Consider the following 27,050-nt stretch of genomic DNA (forward strand, 5'->3'; position numbering starts at 1 on the left):
GGAGTCATAAAGAACTGTTCTCATGTTTGCTGACAGTGCTTGGTTTACACCCACCAAAATTATCTTTCAGTATTACTTGTATTGAGTATCAATACACTTATGCGCAATACACTGGCATTAGTTATTTTGTTAAAATTTAGTAAAATGTGACACATTTTATATACCATTAAATGGTACAGATTAAGTTAAGAGCAGATTTTCAACTGAAGCAATTTTCCTCTTCTTATTAACAGAATATCCAAGGTATCTCCAAGCACCCAATTCAAATAACTAAACCTCAGAATTTTAAAGGTAACACATTTCTTTCTACTTTGCTAAAATCTTGGGTAACATTTTTTAAAAACCTACGAATGTTTGTAATTGCTTTTCTATATAACTAAGTGCTTTTCTTTCCTGAAATTCCCCTCTGAATGTGCATGACCAGGATTTAAATGTACATTGAAAAGTGAAACTCAGCTGTGTGATGTGGCGCCTCCCTTTCAGCAGTTCATAAGTTAAAATAGAGGGTAATTACACAAGGGGAGCGGCTCCCTCCTTCCAGCCCTCCCCACCGTCTTCCCAACACAGGAAAGACAGACATACAGTAGAACTGGCTTCTATTAAAGTCTGAAAATGACTGGAAATGTTTATAAAAACATAGTAGCACTCTCCTTTCTGGTAAGCTGTTCCACCGTAATGCCGACGGTTAAATTTCTGAAGAAGATAAAGGTCCGATGTGAGCAGAGTCGGGCTCTGTGGCCCCCCCACCGCCCTCTGCCTGGGGACTGCTGCTTCCCGAGGGCCACGGCCAAACAGTGAAGCGAGGAGCAGTCTTGGTTAAAACACTCGTAGTTGCGCTTAACCAGGACCATGGAGGGCAAGCGTGAGCCGCTTGGCTTCCCACAGCCCTTTGAAGTCCTCCCAGTGGAACATCTTGGGACGTGTGCTTCCCCGGAGGAGAGCTTCCAGGCAGTGAGGCTGGGTCTCTGCGTGGCTCTTGCTGGAACACAGCCACGTGTCAGTGCCTGGCCTTTTCTTCATTAAGAGTTCTAGAGAGAACAGGAAATGTTAGCAACAGAAAGTCTAGTGTACTCCCAGCAGTAACACGACACTTTAAAATTACAGTAATAAAAATATTCAGAAAAATCAGAGATCTAGGCTCTTAACTTTCGAATGACGTTAAAGTAACTTTGTACGAGGAGCAGCTACGAACCCGCTCATGACCAAACTCACCAAGTGCTCTTGAAATAACGATTCAGGTGAAGAAGACGAAATCCTCACCATCTCTCCGAGGACCGCGTTTGTTTCATCTGAAGGCCGCACCTTCCTATCAGCAGGTACGTGTGAGCCACGGCAGGGTGTGTGTGTCCCTGCAGCTCACTTAATGTGAGTCATACAGTTCAGACACTTAAACGCTGAGTGATTCAGAGGTGCGCGTAGAACTCATGCTTTAAATCCTAGGGCAAATGTTTACATGAAGCACAGATTTCTTATGGGCAGGAAGTAAGAACAGACAGGCTTTCTGGGTCCCTTCGCTTTACCATGGAGATCCCAGCCGCGCCACCCCGTCCCGCTCAGTCTGCCCACCCCTGCACCGTCCTCAGTGCCTCCGGCGCTATACCTTGCTCACCTGCCGCAGCTGTGCTGGTCACTCTGCTGTCCTCCAGCAACCACCAGCCCTGCCTGGACCCCTTCCCCCAACACCGTCTCGCAAACCCTCCACCTCTGTGCCGCGGTGCGGGCACCCCTTTCTTGAGGAGGTGTCCACTGCCCTTTTTATAACAGCACCTTACCTACCCACACTCAGCCCTGAGCCTCCCCACCCTGACCTCTTTTCCACTCCCTCTCTCGCCGTCTAGCCTACCAGACGTTTCACTCCAGTTGCCTCCCTCTCCTCAAATATAGGCTCCACGTGGGAGGGACTGTTGTCTGTTTTGTTCACTAGTGGACCCCAAGCACACAGCCTGGCACACAGTAGGCCCTTTCTAAAATTCTGACGTACAGAATGAAGGGGTGAATAGATACAGCCCACCCTGGAGGCACTGCCAGCCCCACGAGGGCAGAAGAGGTCCCTTGGACTTTGAGACACAGGGATGGCCAGGAGCCCTGAGGCCAGAGGGCCCTGCAGGTGGGAGGTGCGGATGTTGACCTTGATTCGTTGGGGAGGGCGGGTCGAGCTTCGCCAGGGGAGGCCGCAACAACGGGGGACATTGTGGGTGACCTGAGTTAAGCAGAGCTCTCTATCTGACAGACTTTTCGCAGATCGAGTTGCGCATCCTTGCACACTTATCTGGGGATCCAGAACTTCTGAAGTTATTCCAGGACTTGGAAAGAGACGATGTATTTTCTACCCTGACTTCACAGTGGTAAGATACATGAGCTCATAATATTATCAGATCCTTAGGGATGCTGACATGATTTCAAAAGCCTGAAGTTCTTCCAAAGCTCTTTTCGTAAGAAAGAAATCATGCATTTCTCTAGTAGTTACTCTTTTGGAAGAGCAGAGATCTAGGATGCCAAGAGGTTCCTAATTGTGAAAGAAATGATCGCTCTTCACCACTAGAAGAGAAGGCGATCGCTGCAGAAGGGAGTAGAAGTATCGAACAGTGAAAGGTGCAGGTCCCTCCTTCCCCCCAGATGACAAAGCCCAGGGCCTGAAGCAGCCCGAGGGGGAAGTCACTGAGCCCTCCTATGCGCTGAGGTGCAAAACAAGTCTGCACTGTCTCTCTGCTCGTCCTCACTGCCGGCTCATTATTGCTTGTTGGAATAAACTTTGCCTACTTAGGCTTTTCTCCTTTCAATTTGAGTCCTGGAACTCCTCCCGTCTGGGACAGTGATTGCCTTTCCTCAGGGTGCGGTGGGTGCTGAGGCCCGAAGCCAGCAAGAGCAGCTCAGGCCCTGCCCGAGCCCCCCTCCCCCCGCCCCAGCTCACAGGCTCTGCGGGGGTCGTGCCCGCCTGCGGCAGCAGCCCTGACCCATGCCTCCAAGTCCTGGTGCTTCCTCCAGGCCGGCTGCTCCCGGGGAAAGGCCCTTCTCCTTGGTGTGCACCACTTATTCTTTTTAAAATTGAGATATAATTCACACGCCATAAAATCCACCCTTTTACAGTGAATTCAGCGGGTTTTAGGCCATTCGCAAGGTTTTGCAACCATCATCGCTGTCCAGCTCTTGAACGCTTCCACCTCCCTAAAGAGAAACCCTGCTCTTCTGTCCCCCGTGGAAGCCACGAGGCTGCTTTCTGTGTCCCCACGTTTGTCTGTTCTGGGCGTGTCACGTTACTGGAATCACGCGGCGTGGGGCCTGTCAGCGCCTGTCCCCTTCCACTGAGCCTCACGCTGCCGAGGTTCGTCCAGGTTGAGTGTATGTCAGTGCTGATTCCTTTTTATGGCTGAATAATACTGCATTCTGTGGAATAGTGTATTCTTTGTATTTCAGTATAAACAAACAAATGATACTCCATTTGCTTATCCATTCATGAGCTGATGGGCATTTGGGTTGTGCCCACCTTTTGGCTGTTGTGAATAATACTGCTATGAGCATTCATGTACAAGGTTTCATGTGGAAATAAGTTTTCATTTCTCTTGGGTAGATACCTAGGAGTAGAATTTCTGTGTCATAGTAATTCTGTGTTTAACTTTTTAATGTGGTAAAATAACCTAACATAAAATTTACCATCTTAACTATTTTAAAACGTACAGTTCAGTGGTGACTGTACTTAATTTATTGAGGAATTGCTGAACTAGTTTCCCAAAAAGCGGCACCCTTGTACACCCACAGGCAGTGTGCTGGCTTCTGATTTGTCCACCTTCTCACCAGCACTTCTCATTGTCTGTCTTTTGACTGCAGCCATCCTCGTGGGTGTGAAGCGGGGTCTTTGCGGTCTGGATTCACGTTCCCTGATGACGGCCAGCGTTGGGCGTCTGTCTTACTCTCTGTCTCTGTCTCTTTCCCTCCTCTGCACCTTTACGCAGGTGCACCTGGCAGTGTCTGGCTCACGCAACTTTCTCTGGGTGCTTCGTCCCGGAAGATGGGCCTTCTTCTGTCTCACTTTCTCTCCAGTTAGGGTATAAGAGAATGGGATTTTTAAGGCATGTGATAGGTTTAATAATCCCCCTGCCCTCTCTCCAGAGGTGAGAGAGATAGGTGATGGTTCCTACTTGGTCAGGAAGAGTATTTTGCTTGTTTGGTTCACACCTGGGCTTTGTTGCCACCTCAGTGCTTTGATGGAACAGCACTCTGTGTACTCTCCTTTACGGTGTGTGGCAGAGTCTGTCTGTGATTGAAGGCGAGTGTCTGTGCGCAGATCCCCAAGCACGTTCTTTGTTCAATGGGCCCAAAGCTACTCTGACTGCTGTTAAACAAGTGTTACAGCAAAACATTTCTGCCAAGGCATCAGGCAAAGGATGCAGCGGAAGCAGTGCCAGGAGGGAAGGCGCAGCCCCACCCTAATGCTCACGTCAGAGATGAGGAGAGACCTTGGATAAATCACCTGACTTTCTAGCTCAAGAACCTGAAAAAAAGGAGTAAGGAAATAATGAAGATAAGAGCAGAAATCTGTGAAACTGAAGATGGGAAATCAATAGAGAAAATCAATGAAGCACAACCCAATTCTCTGAAAAATCAATAAAGTTGATCAACTCTAGCAAGACTGACAAAAATTAAAATAGGGAAGACACAAAGCATCAGCGCCAGGAGCGGAGCAGAGGGCGTTAGCAGGGCCTCCGCAGCCGTCAGAGGGGCCGCTGGGAGCAGCTTGATGCTCAAAGACCCAGCGATTTAGGAGAAACGGACCGGTTTCTCGAGAACCACAATCAAAACCCAACTAAGGTGAAATAGGTAACCTGGATAGTCCTATAACTGTTAAAGAAATTGAACTTGTAGTTTAAAATCTCCCGAAAAGGAAATCCCCAGAGCCAAATGCCTTCCACGGAGTATTTTACCAAACAGTTAATGAATTAACACCAGTTGTATGCAGCCTCTTCCGGAAAACAGAAGAGGAAGGAATACTTCCCAGTCGTTCTGTGAAGCCAGTGTTACCCTGATACTAAAACCACTGAGAGTAAATACAAAATAAAACAAAGCAAAACCCCTCTACAGACCACAATCACTCCTGAACTTAGATGCAAAAACCCTCAGCAAAATATTAGCAAACCAAATCTGTAACTATGTCTGTAAGTAATTACACACTGTGTCCAAGTGGGATTTTATTCCAGGTGTGCAAGGCTGGTTTAACATGTGAAAATCAGTCAGTGTAATCCACCATGTGATCAAGCTAAAGAATGAAAATAATTATATCAATTGACCAAGACAAAGCATTTGACAAAATGCAATTTTCATTCATCATGAAAATTCTCAGTAGCAGTTTAGAAGGAGAGGGAACAACCCCAACTTGACAAAGAACGTCTGTAAAACCTGACAGCTAATATCATATTTAATGGTGAAAGGCTGATTCTTTCCCCCTAAGATCAGCAACAACTTATTAATATTGAATATTGAAGTCCTGGCCACTAAATAAGGCAAAGAAAAGAAATAAACAGTGCAAGTTGGGAAGGAAGAAATAAAACCGTCTCCATTTATAGTGATATGATTGTCTATGTAGAAATTCTCAAAGAATATACAAGAAAAAAAACATTTTTTAACTCCTAGAACTAATAAATGAGTTTAGCAAGGGTGCAAGACACGGTATCACACGTAAAACTCAAAATCGCATTTCTATGAACTGACAACAAACATGCATAAATTGAAATGTAAAATGCAATACCATTTACATTCACTGCAAAGATAAACACTTAAGTATTCAGTTGGACAATATATATATAGGATCTGTGTGTCTAAAGTTACAAAATGCTGATGAAAGAAATCAAAGAAGATCTGATAAGTGGAATGACAGTGTGTGTGCGTGAAATGGAAGACTCAACAGGGGAAGTATGTCAGTTCTCCCTGAATTGATCCGTAAGTTTAACGTAATCCTTGGTAAAACCCAAGCAAGTTTTTTGTGGACATAAGACAAGCTTATCCTAGAATTTAGATGAAAACACAGGCCCTAGAACAGCTAAAACCATCTCGACAAAGAGTGAAGTGGGAGGAATCAGTACCTGATGTTAAGACCTAGCATGCAACCGCCAGGAGAGCGTGGTGCTGGCAGGGAAGACACACAGACCAGTGGAACGGAAAGGAGAGCCAGGACCAGACCCTCACAGACGAGCTCGGCTGGTTTCTGAGAAGGGCATGAAGTACCGGGCAGGAAGTAATCCGCTTCGGGTTCCCATTCAGCTGGCCACTCACGAAGGCGGCTTGAGAAGCTCGCTTCTGCGCTTGGTCCTGTGTCTGCCTTCCTGCGTTTTATTATCTCAAACTAGATTTGGGGAGAACTTCAAAAATAAGAAGCTTTTGATATTTGCACGATGGTGGCCCCTAATTCCCTACCAGCGCAGCAATCCAGCACTTGTGACTTATACTGTAATTAGTTGCTTTGGAAATGGCTTTTATGTTCCAAACAGAGGACTGGAATAGCACATGGTAAAACAGCAGCAAGATCAAACACACTCTTAAGAATGTTTGTTTCATGTAAATGCCTTATTTTTTTGAAGCACAAAAAGCAAAAAGGCAATTCGATGTTATTTTCTGAAATATTTAGTAGCATTTTCAGAGAATAACAGTTTTCTTGAACAACCTTTGAGAATATGTAGATTGTATACAAAAATGGAGGCTTGGAAGAAGTCTTAGAGATGCTCTGCAAAGCTATGACGTGACCAATGAAAGCCTGGAGCCCAGCGCGCTGGGCCGGCCCATGGGGTAGCGCAGAGCCGCGTCCGGGGCTCAGAGCCGCCTGCTCCAGTGCCAGCGTGTCCTGGTGCCCGCGGAGGACGCAGCCGGTCTGCACTGAGGCGGCCTTCCTCGCAGGAATCATTACATATGTGCCCAGTCAGGTGGTTTCCTAGAAGTTTTACAAAGTGCAGATAAAAAGCATTTCTTATCTGTTGTACATTCACCTCAACATTTTCAGACTGAAACTTAAAAAATAACTGTTCACTGGAGAATATACTAGTTTTTCTTCTGCTTAAGACTTTTCTTGGGTGCTTTTCTAAGCTGTTCCCTCGTAAAGCAGGTGTGGTGCTGGGGGCCGCTCCCCATCCCTGGGGGAAGGCGGTGCTTCCCTACCCGGGAGGTGGCAGACTCGGGCGTGTGGCTTGCTCTGGCTAATAAAATGTACTCAGAAGTGACGTGTGTCTCCGAAGCTGAGGCTTTCAGAAACTGCACGCGGCTCCTCTTGCTCTGTTTTCTCACGTGGCCGCAGCTGCACAGTTGGCAGAGGCCGTGCCGTCATCCTGCGTTACAAATGGTGGACCAGCCTGTGACGGAAGGCTGGTGAAGGTGAGAGAGAAAGCATTCTTGCTGTAGGCAGTGAGGTTTCAGAGTGCTGCAGAAAGGCAGGATACCGTGGCCCTCCATGGTGTCTACCAGACTTAGTGCCAGAAGTAAGGGGCTGCCACTGTGAACCCCAAAGCATGTGGCACTGGCTTCGGGGCCAGGTGACGGGAGATGCTTGGGGCCAGTGGGGAGATGTTTATTGGAGCCTGGAGGATTTACCTGGTAAATGGTGTAACATTTGATAAAACTGCCACCTGTGATAGCTTGTGAAGCGGGTAATTCCCTGCAGAGCTGAGCCTTGGGCAGAGTGGCCAACAGGGCGCTGGAACGTGCTTCGGTTGCTGTTGTCTGCATGCGACAAGGTATTGTAAGAAACAAACTCGGAAAAGAACTGGCCGGTGTTACACGTCAGAATGGGAAGGAATAAGGAGATTCCAGAAAATTGGAGTTTTACACATTTGTATATAGAAATGATTCTCATGCCCAACCAGCAAAAGATGAATTTGAAAAGTGCTTTGAGCAACAAGGCCAATTAAAACACTGCCTTTAACAAATTAAAGGTATGGTTTCAGTGCCCACTGTTAACATCTCCGAAAGAATTAGGGTAGCATCCATAAATCCTTATGGTTAGACAGCATGGCTCTGGAAGGAAGAGACTAACGGTAGCTTTCCTGCAGGTTCCGAAGCTTCAGACGCCTGTGGTGCAGTCTGGACAGAGGATGCGTCTCTAAATGAGGTGTGGGTGTGTCTGTGGGCACATGCAGCCGACTGGAGTCAGATAGAACGGATGGTGCTTTCTGAGAGCTATGCTTCCCCAAGAGCCCCCAGCCAGGGCTAAAAGACACTGATTGCTTGAGACCTAAAGCAAACCTTGGGCGCCATGTTTTCTATGGGCAAGAAGCAGTCTGAGAAATATGCTCACTCTGCCAAGGAAAGAAAGTCCTTCAGTGCCCGCTTACATGTGGCCAAGAAAGACAGCGGACAAGGAAGTCCCGGCAGTGGAGCAAACGGCCTTGGAAAGCAAGGGACTGAGCAAGGGCATCTCACCCCCTCGAGAAGGCCCCTCAGCACCTGCCCGGTGAGACTGCAGTTGCCCTGGACCGGTGGCGCCCACGTGTCTCCCACCCCTCCCCTTTCCAAATAGGAGCATTTGTGTGGTCATCCTGTCCCTGCCCCACCACTGCATGTCACATGTGTGGAGTGAAAGGTGGACTTGACCTTTTAGTTCACTGGCCTCCAGATCAAGAGGAGCCCCAACAGGACCTGATATGAAGATGATCACAAAACCCTGAAGCCCCATCAGGTGAGACTTTGGATCGTCTCCCTTGGCAAGGGGGAGGAAGGCAGACACATGCAATCAGAAGGGTGGGCGTGGTAGAATGTATTATTGTCTGGAAGCATTTGTTATTCCTCTGTAGAGGAAGCCTGTGCTCCCTTGTTCATCGTCATCGACTCAGGCTCGGCCACGTGACCTGCAACCAACGACCTGTGAACAGAAGTGATACTTGTCTCGGATGGGTGAAAATTTAAGAGCCAGCACGTGGTTATGCGTATTTTCCTCTTCCTCTGCCATGACGGCCGTCAGTGTTCCAGATGTAGGCTGGCTCTACTCCTGAATCACAGAACACAGATTCCACGGAGCAGAGCCTCTGCTCACCCATGGTGGACGTGCCACATGAACAAGAAGTGAGCGCCTGTTTGTTTGTGTTAGCCTCTGAGCAGAGCCTAGCCTGTCCTTACTGTGCAGCAAAGAGGCAGCCACTCGTTTTGTCAACATTTATGTACGTTTCTGTAAAAGATGAGTCTGAATACCGCATCTTACCTGCTTCGTTACTGAGTTGTTCTGGGCTTCAGTAATCTCGGAGTAAGCAGATGAGCGTTGCAGAGAATCACATGAGTGCTCCAGGTACTCTCGGCGGACTTTCAGTGACACCCGAGATACTCTCTGCCTGGAAGGCCAGCTTCGTAGGGCAGCTCTGTTGCATTGCTGCTGAAGACTCTCCTGGGAACATCGTGGCGTAGGGACCTCGTCGCCCGGCCACGTGGTGGTGGAAGCAAGTTCACAGCTGCACTCCCTTGAAAGTTAGTGTGACTTCCCCCCCCTCCCCCGATGCACACCTCGTCCTGTGCTGGAGTATGTGTCCTGAAACATAGCTACTTTGGTTTTCTAAATTTGTAATTCATGAGAAAATTAAAAGATGAATTTCTAGCTAAGATATAAAAAAATGACAAGAGCATATTGCTCTAACCCTAACAATCAAACCAAGATAAGTAGACTATAAAATCGGTTTTTCTAAACTCACCAGAGAGCTGAGGATACAGCTAAGTCAGCGGAGCTCCAGAAAGTGATGAGCCCTTCGCCAAAAAGAAGCAGCTCCTGGCTCCCCTCACCCCCGGTGGAGTGGCAGGAAGGAGAGGCCAGCTAAGCCTTAATCACACGGGGGCTGGGGTGACAGGAGTCCAAAAAGCCCCAGGTACGGATTCCATCATTCATCAGCTCATTCCCATGAGTCCTCACGAAGTGTCTAGGGCCAAAGCTGGGGGCAGGGCAGGGCAGCTGAGACAAATCGACCCAAGGTGTTCTGAACCGTCATCTGCTAAGGGCTGCTCTAGGGCAGAAGCCTGGGAGAAAGCCCTCCAGGACGCCTGGCAGAGGCCCGCTCCCTGGTGCGGAAGCTGGGGTGGGGCTGAAGGGCACACTGCTCTTCTTAGCAACCCAGAGAGCGACCAACTGCTGCTTTGTGATGCAAAAAGAGATCTTCTGTGGCCCGAAGCACTGACAGCTTAACTACAGAGCTCCAGGAAGCCCTGCAGTTGTGCCAGTTCTCAGACTCTAGACCCCTCAGAAGGGAAAAATATTTGGCCCCACTCTCAAAATATTCCAAACCAATAGTGAACTGAATCAAACTAAAATTGCAATAAAGTCCAGACCCAGCCCAACCACAGATCAAGTTGACTGCTCCCGACTCTAATACCCGACATAAGAAATGGCAGGTCGTTTTTAGGAAGTGAATATTTACTTAAGTCTCTACTGTCCTTTTATGCAAAATGTCTAGCAAATAATTTTTTTTTTTAATTTTAAGAAAGACCTAAGAAGAAGTAAGAAAATATGAGTTTTGACCAAGAAAGTAAGCAAACAATAGAAGTCAGCCAAAGAGATGGCCCAGGTATTGGAACTACCAGAAGAAATATTTTGAATTATGATAAAAAAAATACTAAAGGATCTAAATAAACAGGTAGACAATATGTGTTGAGATGGCTAATTTTAAGAGAGATGTGAAAACTGTAGAAAGAATGCAAATAGAATTGTAAGAGATGAAAATCCAGTATCGAAACTGAAGAATCCATTGTTCAGCTTCACAGCAGACTGACTCAGTATAGGAAAGAATCCATGAACTTGAAGACAGGCCAACAGAAAGTGTCCAAAATGAAATATAAAGAGAAAAGAAGTGATAAACAAAGAGAGTCCAAGATCAATAGTCGGATCAGTCAATGTCAAATGGTCTAATCTGTGCAAATTTGACATCTCACAAGGACAGAGAGAATGAGGTGGAAGAAATAGTTGAAGGTATAATGGCTGAGAACTTTCCCAAATTGATTAAATAACCCAATCTACATATTCAAAATGCTCAACAAGGCCTAAATATGTTAAAAACAAAGAAAACTGCACATTAGGCACATTTAAGTCAAACCCATGAAAACCAAAGATAAAGAGAACCTTGAAAGCCACCAGAGAACGTATACAAAGAACAATACAAACTACAACTAACTTTTTCCAGAAACAGCAGAGACCAGAAGATAATGGAACAGCCAGCCTTACCATGCTGAAAGAAACACTCAGTCTAAATTTCCATGCCCAGAAATCAGCTTTCAAAAATTAAGGCAAAATGGAGACAATTTAAGATTTACAGAATTTTAAAGAATTTGTCTCAGTAGACCTGCTCTACTAGAAATAGTAAAAGAAGTTCTTCAGGCTCAAGAGAAATGATAAAAGAGCACCGGAACAGGTAAATGTCAGGGTAAGTATTAAAAAAAAAACTTAACCTTTATTTTACATAGTTTATTTTATATATGCTTTATATGGTTCTATAGGTAGCTTCTATAGAATTTTGAATTCTTGAAAAGATTTAAGGTTTTTTTTGAAGGTATAGCATAGAAGTAAAATATAAGGCACTAAAAAGTACAAAAGGTGGGAAGGGGAGTAAATGCAGTTACACCATTTTCAGGTCCTTACACTGTTGGTCAAGTACTGTAATATTATTTAAAGGTAGACTATGATGACTTAAGGATGCATGTTGCAATTTCTTGAGCAGCCTCTAAAACAACTCCAAAAGAAGTATAGCTTAAAAAATCAATGGAGGCAACAAAATGGGATATTAAAAAATACGTGATTCATCCAAAGGAATTCAAGAAAGGAGAGACAGAACAAAATGCAAATGGGGTAAATGAAAATCAAATACCGAGATGGGAAGCTTACACTGCAAAACAGAGAGTGTTACTAGAAATAAAGAGGAACATCTCATAGTGAGGGAAGACTGACTCATCAAGGAGACCCACAGTCCTCTATCTGAATGTGCCTAATAAGAGAATTCTAGAATACTTGAAGCAGAAATTGACAGAACTAAAGAGAGAAATAGGATTTTCATTTCATTCATTCATTGAAGAAGTCTTACTGTGTTTCCCAGAAAGGAATTTTTTTTTTTTACATTTTTTATTGAGCTATAGTCATTTTACAATGTGGTGTCAAATTCCAGTGTAGAGCACAATTTTTCAGTTATACATGAACATACGTACATTCATTGTCGCATTCTTTTTCTCTGTGAGCCACCACAGGATCCTGTATGTATTTCCCTGTGCTACACAGTACAATCTTGTTTATCTATTCTACATTTTCAAATCCCAATCTGTCCCTTCCCACCCGCCGCCCCCTTGTCAACCACAAGTTTGTATTCTATGTCTATGAGTCTGTTTCTGTTTTGTATTTATATTTTGTTTTGCTTTGTTTTGTTTTGTTTTGTTTTAGATTCCACATATGAGGGATCTCATATGGTATTTTTCTTTCTCTTTCTGGCTTACTTCACTTAGAATGACATTCTCTAGGAACATCCATGTTGCTGCAAATGGCATTATGTTGTCAGTTTTTATGGCTGAATAGTATTCCATTGTATAAGTATACCACATCTTCTTTATCCAGTCATCTGTCGATGGGCATTTAGGCTGTTTCCATGTCTTGGCTATTGTAAATAGTGCTGTTGTGAACATTGGGGTGCAGGTGTCATTTTGAAGTAGGGTTCCTTCTGGATATGTGCCCAGGAGCGGGATTCCTGGGTCATATGGTAAGTCTATTCCTAGTCTTCTGAGGAATCTCCATACTGTTTTCCACAGTGGCTGCACCAATTTACATTTCCACTAACAGTGCAGGAGGATTCCCCTTTTTCCACATCCTCCCCAACACTTGTTATTTGTTGTCTTTTTGATAATAGCCATTCTGACAGGTGTGAAGTGATATCTATTGTGGTTTTGATTTGCATTTCCTGAGGATTAGTGATGTTGAGCATCTTTTCATGTGCCTGTTGGCCCTTTGCATTTCCCTTTTGGAAAAAGTCTATTCAGATCTTCTGCTCATTGTTTTCTGTTTGTTTGTTTGTTTGTTTTAATGAGGGGGAGGTAATTTTGTTTATTCATTGATTTCTGCTTGGAGGAGGTTCTGGGGATTGAACCCTTCCCCCCGCCCATTGTTTAATTAAGTTGTTAAAATGTTCTCCAGCTCTAGTAACGTGTCTTGACATAAAGCCTTCACTGTCTGATCCCTTCCACACAGGCTTTTTTGGTTAGTTTCTTTATCATAGATCTTTTTTCCATCTTTTTACTGTCAACCTTTCTGTGTTTCTGTGTTTGTGGTGTATCTTTTCTAGGCAGTGTTTTTAAAATGTAATTCAGTCCAAAAATCTTTGTCACTAAACTGGAGTGTCTTGCTCACTTACACATAAGGTAATTACTGGTGTGTTTAGCTGTATCTCCTCTAAGTATTGTTTTCTTTTTTTTTTTTTTTTTTAAGTATCGTTTTCTAATTGGCCTACTTTTTTTTTTCCATTTTTCAGTTTTATTAGGTAGAATTGTTACAATTTGATTGCAAATATACAATATATTGCATGTAAATACATATATACAATATACTGCACATATTTTGTAAATTTACATATATGTACTATTCATTGTTTCTAAGAATGTTTAGTGATTTAGCTTTTTAAACTTACATAATTATCAAAGGAATAAAGCCAACCATAAAATAAGAATTAATTCAAAAAGATACATACACCCCACTATTAACAGCAACATTATTTATAATTATCAAGACATGGAAGCGTCCTAAGTGCACGTTGATAGATGAATGGATAAAGAAGGTGCAGCATATATATGTAATGGAATACAACTCACTCATAATAAAGAAGAATATTTTGCCATTTGCAGCCCTGCGTTCACTTTTTTTTTTTCTCTTCAAAAAACAGAATTTTATAACTGGCATAAATATTTCCATTGCATCAAAAATAACAAAATACCTAGAAATAAACTTAACCAAGGAGGTTATTTATACTCTGAAAACTGTAAAATATTGATGAAGGAAATTGAAGGAGATACCAAAGAAATGGAAAGGTATCTTGTGCTCTTGGATTGGAAGAACCAACATTATCAAAATGGTCGTACTGCCCAAAGCAATCTATGGATCTGATGCAACCCCTGTCAAAATACAACATTTTTCCCAGAATTAGAACAAACAGTTCCAAAATTTATATGGAACCATAAACGACCCAGAACTGCCAAAGCAATCTTTTGCAAGTCTGTTTTTTTCTCTCTTTCTTCTTTTTAGTTCTCTTTCCTTATGGTTTGATGACTAGAGAAGGTCCTTTAACATTTGTTGCAAAGCTGGCTTGGTGGTGCTGAAATCTTCTAGCTTTCGTTTATCTGTGAAGCTTTTGATTTCTCCATCAAGTCTGAACAAGAGCCTTGCTGGATAGAGTGTTCTTGATTGTAGATTTTCCCCTTTCATCACTTTAAATATATTTTGCCACTCCCTTCTGGCCTCTAGAGTTTCTGCTGAAAAATCAGCTGATAACCTTATGGGAGTTCCCTTGTATGTTATTTGTTGCTTTTGTCTTGCTAATTTTAATATTTTCTCCTTATCCTTAACTTTTGTCCATTTGATGACTGTGTGCCTTCATGTGTTCCTCTTTGGGCTGATCCTGTGTGATACTTTCTGCGCTTCCAGGGCTTGGATGACTGTTTCCTTTCCCAAGTGGGGGCAGTTTTCGGTTATTACCTCTTCAAAAATTTCCTCAGGTCCTTTCTCCCTCCTTCTCTTCCTGGGACCCTGTAATGCGAATATTAGTGCACTTCATGTTGTCCCAGAGTGCTCTTAAACGATCCTCATTCCTTTCATTCTTCTTTCTTTTTTCTGTTCTGCAGTAGTGATTCCCACTAATCTGTCTTCTAGCTCACTGATCCCTTCTTCTGCCCCATTTAGTCTGTTCTTGGTTCCTTCTGGTGTATTGTTTATTTCAGCGATTTTATTCTTCAACTCTGTTTGGGTATTCTTTATATTTTCCAACTCTGCTAAAAACTTCACTCTGTGCTTCTGTACTCCTCTTGAGTTCTCTGAACATCTTCACCATCATTACTTTAATCTCTTTCTCAGATAAATTGCCTGTCTCCTCATCACTTAGTTCTTCTTCTTAACCTTGGTCTGGGAGTACTCCTCTGCCACCTCATATTGTTTATCTTTCAGTGTGTATTTTTAGGTAGGTTAGTTAGCGTTTCTCGACCTTGGAGAGGTGGCCCTCTGTGGGAGACGTCCTGTGCGTCCCTGCAGTACACTCCTCTCTTGTCAGACAAGGGCCAGGGTCCAGCAGGTCCCAGGTTAGAGCCTGGCCTGTGTTTGTGGATTCCTTCCACAGGCTTTGGGCTTGTTGTTTTCTTATTTCTGGTATCTGCTCCCTGGTGGATGAGGCTGGACCAGAGGCCTTTGTGGCTCAGGGGGTCTGCTGCTGGGTGGGGCTGTGCTCCCACCCAGTGTGCTGTTTGGTCTGAGGCTTCCCCACAGGCTGTTGGGTGGCGCTTGGTCTTGGTGCTAATGATCCAGTCGAGATGTCAGCCTCTAGGAAAGCTCATGTAGATGAACATCCCAGAATGTCTGCCACCAGCTTCTATGTCCCCTGAGTGAGCTGCAGCCGTCCATCCCATACGTCCCCAGGAGACCCTCCAAAACCAGCAGGCAGGCCTGTCCCAGGTTCCTGTGAAATCGCTGCCTCTGCCCTTGGACCTGGCGCACGTGAGGTTCTGTGTATGCTTCCCAAGAGAATGAAGTCACTGTTTCCCCAGTCCCATGGGGCTCCTGGAGCTACGCCCCACCGGCCTTCAAAACCAAATATCCTGGGGTCTCCTCCTCCCAGTGCTGTAACCCGGGCTAAGGAGCCTGAGATGGGGCTCAGAGCTCTCACTCCTTTGGGGAGGCCTCTCCGACTTAACTCTTCTTCAGCTGTGGGTCGCCCACCCGGGGGTATGGGCCTGATTATATCACGAACACGCCCCTCCTGCCGTCCTGCTGTGGTCCCCTCTTTGTGTTTCCAGTTGAAGACGATCTTCTTTGCTAGGTTCCAGTCTTTTCTCAATGGTTGTCTAGCAGTCAGTTGTGGATTTGTCGTCGTCGCGAGGCAGGGTGAGCTGTGGTCCTACCACTCCGCCATCCCGACCGGAACTGCCCTATTTGTCCTACTTTTTCTAGGCTTCTTTTTCTCTCTCTTTCTACCTCTTTTTGAGTTAAGTGTTTTTGTTATGTCATTTTCCCCTCTATTACTTTGTTAATTATACATTCTTTCGCTAATTTTTAGAAACTGTTCTAGAGATTATTAGAAGCATCTTTCACTTCTAAAAATGTAATATAAAGTTGTACTTTTACCATTTCTCAGACTATATAACACTTTAACTCCATTTATCTCCCCTCCTGCCTTTTGTACTATTGTTTTAATATATTTTAATTCTACATATATTTTGAACAACACAAAACATGATAGGGTTTTGTACAGTCAGCATTTGTTTTATCATTACTTATAAGATTCCTTCCCATTGTTCTTTTTGTACTGTTCCTTTTTTTCCCCTTTTATCTGTGGTTTGATGTCTTTCATCAGCTTTGGAAACTTCTCAGTCATCTTCTCTTTAAATATTGCTTCTCCTCCCATCTTTCTTGTCTCCTTCTAGGACTATGGTTATATGCACCTTAGAACTTTTCACCGTGTTCCATGTGTCTCTTGTGGTACGTGGAAGTTTAACTGTTAGAGACCTTACCTGTTTGAAAATGTCTCACATTTGGTTGATAATTTGGCTGGAGATAGAGTTCTATATTGGAGATGGTTTTCCTTCAGATTTCTGAAGGCAGTGTTCCCTTGTAATATTTCATGGGGGTTTTTCTTCATTTGCCAGAAGTTTTTCTTCTCAACGAGTCTCTTCCAAGGACTGCCTCTTGCAATAAGAGGTCATCATGTACAACTCTGTGCTAATTGTAAGTTTTAATGATATGAATGATTTTCTAGGAAAATACTAATTACCTACGAGGATTCAAGAAAATGCAGAAAGCCCAAAAGACCAATAAGGAAACAGAAGAAGAAGGAAGAACTACACTTCTACAACCATCAAAAAAGCATCTTGGCCAAATAGTGCTTTCAAACCTCTAAAGAACAGATGGTTCGAGCTGGTCCTGAGTCTGGAACATGAAGTGCCCACACGTCACTCTAGGGGCATCACGCCCGGTCAGGAAGGCAGGACGGCTTCCTAAGGAAAGCAGGCTGACAGACTACAAATGCCCACTGAAGGCAAAGCGACGACATGGTCTTCAGTCTCCTCTTGTCTGCTGTGTCACCGCCCTGTTCACAATCGTAATCATAACAGCAAGTCCGTCTCTGAAAACGAGATTGTCTCCGATGTCCTGTTTTTCCTATTTCCTCCAGTCACCATCAGGGGAGCTGAATGCTTTCCCGTCCACCTGTGTGCTCCCTGTTCTCAGACCGAAACAGAGTTCACACAGGGCAGCCGCCTCCCCTCGTTAGGCCTCACCTCCCCACAGTGCTTACTGGGCCCTCCAGCTTTGGGATAATCCCCTCCTACCACGGAAACAAAAGCAGTAGGGAGCCAGTGCCGCTGGGCCCTCCAGTGTCTGTGGCCTCCAGAGGGTTGTGAGATGTGCCGAGTTGGCCGTGACCAAAGAGCCTGGCCCTGCAGGTCTGGAGTCGAGGGAGGAACCCGGTGGGCACGCTCTCTCAGTGAGGCTGAAGGAGGCTTGGGGGCCACCACCGTTTGCCCCCAGGTACCCCTCACCGGACACAGGCCACATCTCTGAGCCACAACTCAAGAAGCGTGCTAGTTGGGACTTTAGGAGGTGACATCCTGAACTCACTGCCTTCCAGGTTTGATCTGCCCTCCCTCTGCTCGGGCTGCCGACCACACCCCAGCTGCTGGGCGCAGCCCACCTTTGCTGGCCATGCCGTGGCATCCAGGCTGGCGGCCTGGCCCAGCAGCCCCGTGGGAGGCAGTGCAGCTCTTTGGCCTCCTCTCCCCTGTGGGAGTCTGACTTATCCGCCCTGGCCCCTGAGGTGGGCCCTTGTGAGCCTGCTGTGCCCCTGGTGCAGAGCTGCCCCTTCTCTGCTCCGTCTCTGCCGGGCACTCGCAGGCCTGATTGCCGTCTCTCCCCTCCCTGTCAGCTGCCCAGCGACGGCCTCTGGTGTATGTGGCAAAGTCAAGCAGAGGTTTGACAGAGGATTTAGAAAGAATTTCACTTGCCTCATTTTTGAACAGATCACGTTTCATTTTTCTTCTCACCAAGGGAACTGGAATCCAGGTTTGGCTTCATTGAATTGGGGAACCTCTGACCTCTTGCCTCTCTGACACCCTGGCCTCCAGGACACCCACCGTGACTGTATCCATCTATTGTTAGTCGGCCAAGGGCGTGAGGGAGGGGGGCATTTTGTTCCTCACGCTGCATCCAAGTCACAGCTTCCACTCAGCTTGTCTTCCTTTGCCAGATGGTCATTCCTGTCCATTCTTCTGTCTCTGCCTCTGCCTCCCCCGTGCACACACTTGCATGCTTTTGATTCCTGTTCGTTTTTTTGTTTTTTGTTTTCAAAACCTTGATCTCATTGTATAAGCTTTTTAAATACTTTACAGTTCATATTGTAGTCTGAATAATGCCCCCAGTAAAGACAGCCCCTGGAACCTGGGAGGATTACCTTATGTGGAAAAAGATCTTTGCCGCGTGATCAAGGTTATCCTGGATTATTGGAGTGGGCTCTAAATGTCCTCACAGGGCCCTTATGAGAAGAGATGGAGGGAGACTGGACACAGACGAGAGAAGGAGGGGCCATGTGGCCACAGAAGCAGAGACTGGAGTGATGTGATCACGGCAAGAAATGCTGGCAGCCGCCAGAGGCTGGAAGAAGCCCGGAACAGACTCTTCCCCCAGAGCCTCCAGCAGGAGCACGGCCCCAGACTGTGGGCCAGTGGAACTGACGCCAGGCTTCTGGCCTCCAGAACTGTGAGGGAGGAAGCATCCCTTGTTTTAAGCCGCTGCATTTAGGGCAATTTGTTACAGCAGCCGCAGGAAACTAGTACGTGTGCCAGCCTCTCAAAGATTCTTTCAGGTTCCAGGTATGTTAGTTTATGGAGTATCTGCATCTACTTCTCAGTGGCCACTTCAGCAGATAAAAATGCAACTAATGAAAAAATTATACTTTTTTTCCTGGTGTGCAATCCCACGAGAACACAGGTGGCCTTATTCCCTGTCATTGTGTCCGAGAACAATGTGTGGAGCCAGAGAAATGTGCTCTTCTCGAAGGCCCCGAACTCTCCCCAGACCTGGAGCTGGTAATGGGAGGCACATTGTGTGGTTCAGTGGATGAGAACGTTGATTAAAAACCAGGAGATCACGACCAATCAGATAAACGCCTGAGTGGCTGTATTAACGTCAGACAAATTAGATTTCAGGACAAGGAATATTACCAGGAAAGAGAGAGACATTTCACAAAAGAGCCAATTCATCAAGAAAACATGACAGCTCTATATACGGCGCACCTGATAAGACAGATTCAGAATGCATAAAGCAAAACCTGATAGACCGAAGTGAATAGCACTCAGACCCACGAGTCGAGTCGGAGATTCCGACGCTACTTTTCCAGTGATGGATACAAACACGGGGAAGTCAGACAGCAGCTGAAAGACCTGAACAACACCGTCAGCTTCGGCAGACCACATGGCTGTTCCCTACGTGCACGGTGCCGCGTTCCTCACCGCAGACCCCGTGCTTGGCTGCAGTGCAGGTCTTAATAGTTTAAAAGGACTGAAATCATAGAGACTGTGTTCTCTAATACAGTGAAATTAAAGTAGAAATCAAGGACAAAAATATGAATAGAAAATCCCCAAATATTTGGGAGATAAAGATTCCATTTCTAAATAACCCCTGGTTCAAAGAAAAAAGTCACAAGAGAAATTAGAAAATATTTTGAGCTAAATGAAAATGAAAACAAGTCAAAAATTGGGGGATGCAGCAATAGAAGTGTTTAGAAATTTATGACCTTAAATGCTTATAATAGAAAATAAGAAAAGTAAAGTAAATTATCAAAACTAAAAAAATAAGAGTAACTTAAATCCTAAGCAAGTAGAAGAGGAGTAGTAATCAATGTAATAGAAACAGAACACCAGTAGAGAGAAATCAGAGGAACCAAAAGCAAGATATTTGAAAAGATGAATAAAATTGATAAACCCCTGGAGAGACTGATCAAGGGAAAACAAAAGAGAAATAAAGTACAAATGACCGATATCAGCAATAAAAAAATTTGAATCAGCATGATCTCTACAGATATTGAAAGAACAGTGGGGGAGTGTACATGAATTTAGTAACTCAAATTTCTTAAAAGATGCAAATTACTAAAACTGACAAAATAAGAAATAGACTGTTGGACTAGCCTTTCATCTATTAAAATAGTTGAGTTTGTAACGAAAATTTTCCCAGGGTTACATGACCTCACTAGTAAAATCGATTAAACTTTTAAGAAAGCAGTAATACCATCCTTTACAAATACTTTCAGAAAATATAAGGAGAGTGAATACTTCCCCACTCATTTTATGTGGCCAGAATTTGATGCCAAAACCAGACAAAGACATTACACAAAGAGGAGACTATAGACAAGTATACTCGTGATCATACATGTAACAATCCTTCACTATGTTAGCAAATCAAATCTAGCAGTACAGAAGGACAACACTCCATGACCAGTTGGGGTTTGTGTAGGAAATGCGTGGTTTAACATCCAAACGTTAATCAGTGTAATTAACCGTATTAAGAAACTAAGGGAGAATGACCACATAATCATCTCAACAGGTGCCTACGGGTGTTTGGCAGAATTCAAGGCCCGTTTCAGTAAACCAGAGCTAGGGAAGGGGACTTTCTCAACGTGGTAAATGTGAATATGAAGAATTTATACCTAACACCTTACCTAACGGTGAAAAACTCAGTGCCTTCCTCTCAGAACAGGAACCAGGCAAGAATGTCTGTTTCCAGTTCTATTCAACATTGTACTGGAGGTTCTAGCCGGTGCAATAGAGCAGAAGTAATGATACAAATAAAAGGAATGCAGTTTGGAAAGAAAAAAATAAAGCTGTATTTGCAGACAGCATTATCATGTACACAGAAAATCCTAAAGAATCTACAAAAACATACTATTAGAACCAATAAGAATGTTTAGCAAGGGCACAGGAAACAAAGTTAAAGGATAAAAATCAACAGTATTTCTATATAGTAGCAAGGAGCAATTTAAAAATTTTAAAATTTAAAACAATACAATAGCAGTAGCATCCAAAAGCACAAAATATTTAGGGATAAATTTAACAAACTATGTGTAAGACCTGTATGTTGAAAACTGCAAACATTACTGAGAGGAACTAAACAAGTGGAGAGAGACGTACTATTGAGAGAATTAATATTGTTAAAATGTCAATTTGCCCCAAGTCAACCAATAAATTCAACCATCCTAGTCAAAATCTTAGCCACATTTTCTTGTGGAAATTAACAAGCTGATTCTAAAATTTATGTGGAAATGCAAAGAGCCTAGAATAACCAAAGCAATTTTGAAAAAGAAAAAAAAGTTTGAAGAATTTTACCTGATTTCAGGATTCTCCATAAAGCTACATAATCAAGACAGTGTTATTAGTGTAGGGACAGATGTGCAGATCATTAGAACAGGAGAGGGTCCAGAAGGAGACCCCCACATACGTGACTGTTAATTTTCAGCAAAGGCATCAGTGTGATTGGGCAGGATAAGGAGTGACCTTTCCAGATGGTGCAAGAACAGCTGGATATCCGCTCAGAAAACAATGAACTTTGCCTCCTACCTCACACCACGTACAAAAATGAGCTCAAAATAGATCACAGAGCTAAACATAATAAAAGTTAAAACTATAAAAATTCTAGGAGAAAATCCTCATCTTTGGGGGTGGACAAAGATTTCGTAGAGAGCACACCAAAAGCACCAGCCACTGGAAAAGAATTGATAAATGGGACTTCATCGAAATGTAAAACGTCTGCACTAGAACAGCACCGTTAGAGGATGAAAAGGCGAGCTGCACACTGGGAGAAAATACAGCGTGCACGTCTGACCACAGACGGGCATCCGAATGCGTGCAGGACTCCTGTAACCCAGCAACAGGAAGACAGGCAGAAGACCTACGTAGACAGTTGGTAAACTAAACGCCAATACGCACGTGAACATATGCTCAGCATCACTAGTTGTCAGGGAAATACAAATCTAAACCACACTCAGGTGTCTCTGCACACCCGCCAGAATGGCCGAGACTAGGAAGACTAACAACGCCAAGGGCTGGCTAGGACGTGACGCAACCACAACTCATGCGCGGCAGTTGGGAGTGTAAATCGTGTAACTATTTGGAAAACCTATAATCCTTTCCTTATAAAGTAAACACACACTTAACGAACAACCCAGCAATTCCACTCGGTTATTTATCCAAGAGAAAGGAAAATACATGGATGAAAAAAGACCTGTGCCTAAAATCCCTGGTAGCTTTTCTATAACTCGAAAAAATCCAAATGTCTATCAAATTGTGTGGTATCCTTACAGTGAAAACTACAAGCATCGAGGGAGGGCGAGTACAGCTCAGTGGTAGAGCACATGCTTAGCACTCATGAGGTCTTGGGTTCAGTCCCCAGTACCTCCATATAGATAAATAAATAAATAAAAGAACAATTTCTCCCCCCTAAAAAAAGTTTAAAAATAAAGTAAAAACTATCAGCGTTGAAAAGGAGTTGGGGTGGTTTGACTGCAGAGGGACATGAGGGGGCATTCTGGGGTGACAGAATGTCCTCTATCTCCATCTGGAACCTGGTGCAGATTTGAAAATTCCCTAGACTGTAGCTTAAAATGGGTGCATTTTATCACATGTTAATTATCCTTCAAGAAAGTTAATTTTTTAAAAGCAATCAGAGGAAGCACAAAAAGACCTGGCATTCTTTCCCAGACAGAATGACGTCTACTTCACAGTTTAGCCTTGAGCTTATCTCCCCCAACAGTGCTCATACTTTGCGTTATGCCCTCCGGACACTTCCCTCACCCTGACCAGGGTCAGCCAACAGGAGCGCTCTGGGCCAGACCGGCCAGGGTTTTGCCACTGCGCGGTCACTCCACAAGCAGCTTGAATGTTAGGGACGTTAGCCCTTCACCTCTGATGCAGGTTACAAATACTCTCTCCTAGTTTGTCATTCACCTTTTTACTTTGCTTATCGCATCTTATGTCCTGCAAAAGGTTTGGTGTTTTGTTTTGGGTTTTGGGGGGTTTTTGGTCACCTGTCAGTCTTTTATTGCATCTAGATTTTGAGTCATAGTAAGAAAGCTTTTCTCTACACCCACATTATAGAGGAAGTCACCCATGTTTTCTTTTATCATTTTCCAGTTGGCTGTCTGGTTGTCCCAACACCATTTGTCAGGAAGTCCATCTCCGTTCCAGTGACTGGACATGTGTCTTCATTACATTAGACTTCTATGTGTAGTCGAGTCTGTGTCTGAGCTCCCTGTTGTCCCCGGTGGTCTGTCTACCCCTGCACCTGCGCCACTCTGGTGGGATTACAGAGGACTGGTTGTGTCCTGTGGGGTGTGGGCGGCCTGGTGCCCCTCAGAGCTCTGTTGTTTCCGTTTTCCTGTCTTTGGCACTCATTTTTCCACGTGAATTTTAGCATCACCTTATCTAATTCCATGAAAAAGCTTATTGGTATTTTTATTGAGATCACATTAAATTCACAAATTAACGTAGGGAGAGCTGATATCTTGATGATGTTGAGACATTTCAGTCAAGAACGAGGAATGTTTTTCTGTCTGATAAAGTCTACTTTTGTGTCTTACAGGAGGTTTTAAAGTTTTTTCCATACAGATTTTATACATTTCTTGTTAAGTTTACAACTAAGTATTTTATTTTCTTTATTGTCAATGAGTTTTCTCTTTCAGTGTATCTTCATGCTGTCACCACTTGTGTACATGAAAGCTGCTGGCTTGCTATGTTAGTCTTGTTTCCTGCCACCTGCTGAATTATTTATTCTCTAGGGATTTTCAGGAGTACTGTCATGTCATCTGCAACTAGAGGGAGTTGTATTTTAATTTTCAGTTCTTGAGCCTCTAATTATTTAGCTAATACAACTGACCCTTGAACAACGTGGGGGTTAGGGGTGCTGACCCCCATGCACAGTCAGAAATTTGTGTATAACCTTTGACTCCCCCGAGACCTAACTACTAACAGCCTACTGTTGGCCAGAAGCCTTCCTAATAACATAAACAGTCGGCTGGCACATCTTGTATTTTTACAGTCAAGTAAGCTAAAGAGAAGAAAACGTTATTGAGAAAATCACAAGGAGGAGAGAAATACACTTGGAGTGCCGTGCTGTACTTAATTGCAGGTTGGATCGTCCGTCAGTTTGCACATCAGTACTGTCTTACGTGATACAAGATACTGTACTAGACGTCAAAAACGAAAAGGGAATGTGAAAAAGAAGCTCCTGTCTATTTACAGGGGCAATGATTTGTACATTGACAAAGAAACGGCAGCTCTGGGATTCTTTATGGTCACCTAGAGTCGTCGACACGGCTGCTTCACAGTAGCCCCGCCCACACACTAATGAATGAGTTCTCATAAAATGTTACAGCTCACAGTACTCAGTCATATTCATAATACAGTATTGGAAACACCGTTACGTTTAAAAAACCGCCTCCCTGCGATGCCAGGCTGATACGCAGTCTCTCCAGCTGGGGGAGATGATACTGTGCTTCTCTGAAAGCAAAGTTATAAAACAGTAAGGAAACCAACACATTATTAATTTTATATTAAATATCGCTCACCTTACGCCTCTGTAAGGATAGGCTGCCCACTCCGACACAAGCCTGGTGTGTGCGCTCTACACGACAGACGCTTGGCTGACAGCGATGGTGACGCAGAGCTGTCTCCTCAGACCTCAGATTTTCACTCGAAGACACACACACAGCGTTTACATTTATTCACTGTACAGCGTGAGAACTGTTTACTGTTCATTAAGTGGAGGTGGTCCACCGTGAAGGTCTTCATCCTCGATGTCGTAACGCTCAGTGGGCTGGGGGGCAGGAGGCAGAGGAGGGGCGGTCTTGCCGTCTCAAGGTGGAGGCGATGGAGGAGGTGGAAGGGGAGGTGGGCACACCCCGTGTGCAACGTTACGGAAATGCATCATGGTTTCTGCGAGGCTTTTTTGCTTTTTCGTTTCTTTAGAAGTGTTTCTATAGGGCACCAGCCCTCCTTCATACATCTGCTTCAGTTTCAGTGCCAGCATCATAGGAGGGTCCGTGTCGTAAACGCGGTCAGAAGCGCCCTTGAATAGCCGGCCGCGTCTGCTGCGTTGTGTGTCGTCTATTTTCTGATGCTGCCTCGTCTGTGTCTGCTTCCTTGTCGCTTGGGCGGGTTCGGGAGCGCTCGGCCCCATCAGGTTGTCTTCTGTTAATTCCTCCCGTGTGCCGCTGTTAGCTCTTGAATTTCTCCACGATTCGTATCTTGAAACGCTTCACCCCTCCCCCCCTTTTTTTTGCCAGATCCACAGTCTCTTTCACAAGTTCCTGTATTAGCTCTGTCATGAATCCTGCGAAGTCATGCGTGACGTCTGGACACAGGAATTTATCGTTTTGGGCTTGACGACTTTCACGGCTTTTCCTGTAACAACCATGCATCTCCACTGTTGTGGTCCTTCCAGATGTGCACGATGCTGTCTCTGTAGACATTCCCTTCCAGAGTGTTGACTGTCCTTTCCATAGCGCTCCATGGGTAAGGGGCCTTGGTGGTCCTGATGGTCCCTTGATCTGAGGCCAAATCAAAAGACATTGTGTTCAGGGGCAGACAGGCCACTTTGACACCTTTGGTGTTGAACTCACAGGGTCTTCGTGGCCAGGGCCATTGTCCAATACCAAAAGAACTTCAAAAGGCAGTCCCTTACAGGCAAGGTATTTTGTGGCTTCGGGGACAAAGTGTCAATGGAACAATCCAGAAAAGGGCTCTCATGATCCAGGCCCCTTTGCCGTGCAACCAGAAGACTAGTAGCTGTTGTTCGTCTTTCCCTTCAAGGCTGGGGGTCAGCAGCTGCATGGACAAGGGCGGTCCCGGCCGCAGACTTACTGCCTTTGTGCAGAGCAGTAGTTAGCTGCCCCTTCCTGCCGTAAGTCCTGGTTCTCGCTCCTCTTCCTTATCATAAATGCCCTTTGTGAATTTCTTCCCGGAATAGGGCACATTGGGCTGCATTAAAACCTGTTCAGGCAGATCTCTTTTCTCCCCAGTGATTTTCTTAACAGCGTCTGGGAACCCATCTGCTGTCTCTGGACCGGCAGAAGCTGCTTCTCCTGTTATCTTGACATTTTTTAAGCCAAACCTCTTTCTAAAATTATCACACCATCCTTTGCTGGCATCAGATTCTCCAGCTTTAGACCCTTTACCTTCCTTTGCTCTAAGCTGCCACGTAATGACTTTGCTTTTCCTCACACCGTATCAGAGTTTGTAGGGGAGCCTTCCTCACCGCAGTCCTGCACCCGCGGCAAAGCTGCGCTTTCAGTGCGACGTGAAAAGGATTTCACAAAGAGTGTGAGGTTTTACGCCTGCTGGTTGGTGCAGCTGCAGTCACGGCTTCATGAACTTCCTTTTCTTTTATTGCAGTGGTCCTAACACTGAATTTGTTTACCTTGAAATGGTGATGGCCACAGCTGCAGACCTCAATCTGCCGTGCACATCGAGCAATTAAACTTTTTCTTGTAACATCGTGACTTTTCTCTGCTTCTTGGGAGCACTTCTGGCATCACTAGTGTCACTCCTTGTGTATGGGTGCCACCGTGTTATCCAAGGTTCACAGTATTGCACTAAACACAATGAAAAATATGTGAGAACAGTGACAGATCACTTTTTACTGTGATGCGAAATTTTCTGGAGAGACAGACGGCTAAGGCAGAGGTGATGGGTCTCAAAGGGATTTTAAGTGGACGCTCCAAACACTCGGGCGCAGCGCAGGAGCAACAGGTGATGGCTACAGAATTATTACACGGCACAGTTTGCACCACAGTTCACTACGCAGTTACAATTACATTGGTATACGTGTCTCT

At 44.6% G+C, this 27,050-nt stretch overlaps 1 protein-coding gene across 1 annotated transcript in view; it reads left to right on the top strand.

Annotated features, from left to right (window-relative positions):
* Positions 1–27,050, top strand: part of LOC105100866 (DNA polymerase nu) — a 108,815-nt gene that overhangs the window by 55,070 nt on the left and 26,695 nt on the right. Inside the window, exons 6-8 of the mRNA XM_064489385.1 lie at positions 234–291; positions 1,239–1,316; positions 2,231–2,345. Coding sequence (XP_064345455.1) covers positions 234–291; positions 1,239–1,316; positions 2,231–2,345 — 251 coding nt within the window. The remainder of the gene's footprint in view (positions 1–233; positions 292–1,238; positions 1,317–2,230; positions 2,346–27,050) is intronic.

The sequence above is a fragment of the Camelus dromedarius genome, chromosome 1 (genome assembly GCF_036321535.1).
Source record: "Camelus dromedarius isolate mCamDro1 chromosome 1, mCamDro1.pat, whole genome shotgun sequence".
In the NCBI taxonomy this organism is placed as follows: Eukaryota; Metazoa; Chordata; class Mammalia; order Artiodactyla; family Camelidae; genus Camelus; species Camelus dromedarius.